This window comes from Drosophila elegans, unplaced genomic scaffold, assembly GCF_018152505.1.
Source record: "Drosophila elegans isolate 14027-0461.03 unplaced genomic scaffold, ASM1815250v1 contig_814, whole genome shotgun sequence".
Taxonomy (NCBI): domain Eukaryota; kingdom Metazoa; phylum Arthropoda; class Insecta; order Diptera; family Drosophilidae; genus Drosophila; species Drosophila elegans.
The window spans coordinates 9,762,000-9,766,761 of record NW_024546167.1 but is presented as its reverse complement, the minus strand read 5'-3'; the positions used below and the strand labels follow the sequence as shown (position 1 = coordinate 9,766,761).

Sequence of the window (4,762 nt, the reverse complement as noted above, 5' to 3'; positions counted from 1 at the left end):
TACGAAATGATGGATGAAAATGCTGGCCAAAGTGTGGTATATCAGTTTACTTGAGACTGTATTGATGACAACTTTGAGATAGTTTATAATGGTACAAAATTAATAACGAAAAGTATGTTTTAAGTAGATAACAACGATCTTTAACGATCATGCAAACGTTTTAGAAACCTTCAAATTTTAGATCTTTGTAACATATCTTAAAGAAATATAAGATACTAATATATTTTACTTATATTTTTTCGTTGATTACAAACACGAATATTTAGAAAATTGATAACTTGAGAATTTAAAATAGGTTGTTTCAAAACACAGAGAAGTCTTTTGTTAGGTGTACTGCTGTTATTAACAATAGCTCAAAACAAAGTTTTTTTTTGAATAGGATACTGACTTTAAAAGAATTGTTGAATATATATTTACAAAGGGAACAATGTCTGATATTTAACTTTAATCACTTTTTGTACACTTACAAATGAAAACCACAATGAGAAAAGTCGGACAAAAAATTACGGTTCAATTTGTGCACTTTATTGTCATGAATCATTTGGATTATTATGAATAACTTTTGAGTGGCAGTTGCAGCTTTTTGCGTGCTGAAATTAATTAAGTCTGCAATGCCATGACGACAACAACAGCAGAGTGAACGAGAAAGAGCAGTGATGGCTAGGGAGGTAGACATGGACAAGGACATACCACACCCTGTCGGCACGTCATATGCACCCTCCCCTTCTCGCCCTCAGCCCCTCTTTCTCGCTCCCTCCTTATTCCTTCAGTCAGTCACCCACACAATTTGCAGTTAGTCTGCCTTCGGTTTTTCAGCTCACTTCCATTGTTGTGGCCCTGTTTAAATATGAATTGTGTTGCAGTTTTTTCTGGGTACTTATCTTTAGTATGTTGGGTATATTGGTTGTTATTGAAATATAAATTTTAATATGTAGAAAATAATATTTGTTTTGAGCTGGGATGGCTGAAATGTCATGTTGACCATAATTTCTTAAAATTATTTTAATTATAAACTTTCTTAAAATTAATTTTATATGAAACATCTAACTGCATATTCAGCACATTGAAAAAAATATCTGTCGAACATAATCAAAAATTTCTGTTACCAAAGTTTTGATTTTACTTCATTATACGGGTAGAGAATGTAAAATAAATTATTTAAGAAATCTAAAAATCAACTTAAGAGAACGAATCGATACACTTAACAATATACAAAAATATTAAAATATATATTACAAGCTTTTTAAGCATTTCACTTATTAATATAAATAAGTTTAGTTCCTATAATTTTCCAGGGTGTCAATACTTCCGATTCAAATTCAAATATTTGCTTTTTATGGTCGGGCATATTTTTCACTTTCATCGAAAAATGTCTAACAAGATGGGCAGGGGAGGAAAACTCAGACAGACGCGTGACCAGGACGAGGAATCAAGCCAAGCCGAAAGTCAAGCTGGCCCACAACACATGGCCAGGTCGGCACAAATATGGTTTTTATGCCGGGTCATAAATGTCAATTCCCAATGCATGTTTGCCACTATTTAGATTCCTGCTTTACCATTCTTCTCTCCGTTTTTTGTTTTTGTGTTTTTTGTTTTTTTTTTATAGTTTATGGTCAGTCCCAGGTTTGTTGAACTTTTCGATTGCTGAGTCATTTGGTGTGTCGCGTGCCTTTGGCCCAGGAAAAGCGGGGGTGGAGGCGGTTACAGCTGTGGGCGTGTCTGTGGTTACTCAGCCCATGTGTGTGTGTATGTCCTTGACAGGGGCGGTGGAAATGAGAGTGTGAGTGGGAGATGGAAACGGGAAGCGGGCAGGCGAGTGCACACAATCGAGGAAAGGAAAAGTGTTTGTCTGGCTGCCAGGAATCGGTTTAAGGCCAAATTTGCTGATAATGAGAACAAAAGAGCTTTTGTCCGGGTTTTCTGGGTTTGGCATGGCTTTTTGAAATAATTGAATAATTGCTGACCAAAGAAAACTGAGGGAAAACGTATTTTGTTACTCATAGCAAAATGATTGCAAGTTAGTTTTTTGATATGTGCTGCACCCAAAAGGAATTTGACATGATGATGGTCCCGGGCTACTGAAAAATGGCTCTTAATTTCCCCAAAAGCTATAATTAGGAAAATTAAAATCTCTTGACTATAATATTTGGTTTGCTTGCATATACACTGTTACTTTGCGAATTTTAATTATATTTCAAAGCCCATTATTCCTTATGGAAACCCCTGTTACTTTTATTATTTTGATTGAGTTCATTGCGTCGCAGCGTCCGAAATTAAGTGGGAATGAAGTGAGCCCTTGAATTTCAATTGGAGTGGCCTCTGCAAGCCCAAAGCCCAACACAAAACCAAAGTTCAGGACCAGGAAGCAACCCCCAAAGGGCATAAAATACAATTCCTGGCCGAATTTCGACCTATAAATAAGAAGCACAACAACAAGAGAAAGAAAAAGAATACATTATTCCCCACATTATTCCACTTTTTGCGGTTCCAGGGGAAAGGGTTGTTGCTCTTGTTGGTGGCCCCTGAAATTGTTTGACTAATGATTATTTAAGTGAATTACCATTAAGAGCTCCGTTTCTCAGCTTCTCTCCGGGCAATTTGGCCTGGAGTGTAATTGTATAATTGTTGACGAATGTTTTAGCATTGTTTCTCGCCTCTCCTTCTTCTGCCTGCTCTCCAGCTTATTAATATTAATAAAGTTGATTAAGAGGCTTACACAGAAAAACAAACAAAGACACTTTAATGGCTCAAATACATTTGAGTGTTTGCAAATCGTTTGCTTAAACTTCAACTTGTTTGAATACCGTGGTTCTTTCTCAAATCTCAGTAAGAAACTTAATTAAATGGTCCAGCAAAGATGATCATATAATTTATTCAAATTAAGATTAAGATCGAAATATTTGGTATATCGAATACAAAATGAAATATATAGAATTCGTTTCGACACATAACTTACATATTTATTTATACATTTATTTAAGCCTTTTTTATATGTCTGAATTTAAATGCAAATTAAAACCAGCTTTTATTGGCGAGTTTTGTCAATTTTGAATGCTCCGTTTCTATAGATATAAGGTAACATATTGTTTTCAATCCACTCCCTGAAGACAGCCACATTTGTGTAAGTTGCGGGAATATCCTTCTGTCCACAGCCCAATCCCCAGCCAACGATGCCAACCTGGACATAGCTATCTGGATTCTCGTTTCCGAGAGAGCAGAATAAGGCAGATCCTCCATCTCCGGTGCAAGTGTCCTGGTTAAGCTCACCTCCGGCGCAAATCATACTCGCAGGCAGCTTATAATTCGAGCCCAGCTTGGCTCTTTGCAACCTTGACTCACACACGTATCTGCTCAACACGGGTAACTCGACCTTCTTCAGAACGGCCGAGTAATTGAGATCTTCGAAATTTCTCTTACCCCAACCGGCAACCGTGCAGCGTTGTCCATCGTACGAACTTTGTGGCATAGGAATCGAGATAGTTCTTATGTGATCCTTTAACTCGAAAGGCGATTTTAGGCGTAGAATCGCCAAGTTATTGGCACCAGTTTTAAAATCGAAGTTCGGATGGGACACGATCTTTTCTACTCCACGTTCCTCAGGGGCAAAACTCTCCTCCGGGGAGTTCAAGTTCCATTCGCCAGCTCTGACCACAATCTCGTGTGCGGACTTGTACCTTAAGAAGTGGGCAGCTGTGAGCACAAATCCTGGGGCAATCAGGGAGCCGCCCCCAAAATAAGCACCGTTGTGCAACAAAGCTATCGCCCAGGGAAACTGACCAGGCAATGAATACCCATTCCGGATTAATTTGGTGGAATCCAATCCGCATGGATTGCTCTTGCCTTTAGTAGAAGGTGGTGCAGCATGAACGACAGCTGTGTCCTTGGTCCCCCAGTTAGGGAAATTGGTTTTGGGCGATGTCTGTGAACAAGCAACAATAAATCTTTTGCAAAAAAGATAATTTTATAAACTCACTACTGGCACAACCGGTGGGGTTTCAGTGTTTCTTTCATTACTCTGCTAATAATTAAATAAATAAAATTAAATATGATTAAATGTAAATGTCAAATGTTAAAAAGAACACAAGTAATCTGTATAAACCTACATTCCAGAGAATTGCACAGCAGACTTGACCGGCAGGGCAGGCCGTAGTGCCACGGTGTTCTAAAATTCGCCAACTATATAATGGTTCCACTTCCCTGCACTGTATGCTATTAACACATGTACAGGCTTCACCCGAAAGGATGTAGCCTAAAATAAGAGCTCCGAGTATCCACAAGTGTCCCATGTCTGCGCCGAAATATCAAGTGACTATTTGTTAGAGGGACGTGCTTCTTTTTATACGCCTCAAACCGCATTTGATTTTACACATATATATATTCGCATTATCAGCATAAGCACATACTCATACATTTTTTTAACGAAGGTTTTGCTACATTTTATTTTTTCCAAGAAGCTATTGTCTTATCTGTGTCATTTGATCTCTGACATTTTTTAAATCTATGAATTATTTTGGGGGAAGACCCATCATTATCATTAGCATTAATACGTCGTACACTAGAACTTAATTTCTTATTTCGTTAAACGATTATTTATGCCTCAGTTCTGGCAGTTAACTATCGTATGGTATATATAATATTTAAAATTTAAATTTAAGCAGCACTAAATCCTTTATAATTTGGTTAAGATAAACGCAAATGTAATTAAAAAATTTCGTATTATCAGCTGTGGAGCATCGATGACGCTTTGTGTCTTGTGCGACAT

The 4,762-nt window shown here is 37.5% G+C and overlaps 1 protein-coding gene across 2 annotated transcripts; it reads right to left on the bottom strand.

The window, feature by feature from the left end:
- Window positions 1-2,909: 2,909 nt before the first annotated feature.
- Window positions 2,910-4,322, bottom strand: LOC108150405 (phenoloxidase-activating factor 2-like). 2 transcript variants are annotated; one of them, XM_017278562.2, is made up of 3 exons: window positions 4,104-4,322; window positions 3,974-4,018; window positions 2,910-3,919 (listed from the first exon to the last, which is right to left on the bottom strand). In XM_017278562.2, exons 1-3 carry the CDS (start codon window positions 4,284-4,286, stop codon window positions 3,026-3,028), a joined length of 1,122 nt encoding a protein of 373 aa, XP_017134051.1. In that variant the 5' UTR covers window positions 4,287-4,322; the 3' UTR covers window positions 2,910-3,025. The 2 variants fall into 2 exon arrangements, with proteins under 2 accessions (XP_017134051.1, XP_041566248.1); XM_041710314.1 differs by having other exon boundaries at window positions 3,974-4,015.
- Window positions 4,323-4,762: the final 440 nt, after the last annotated feature.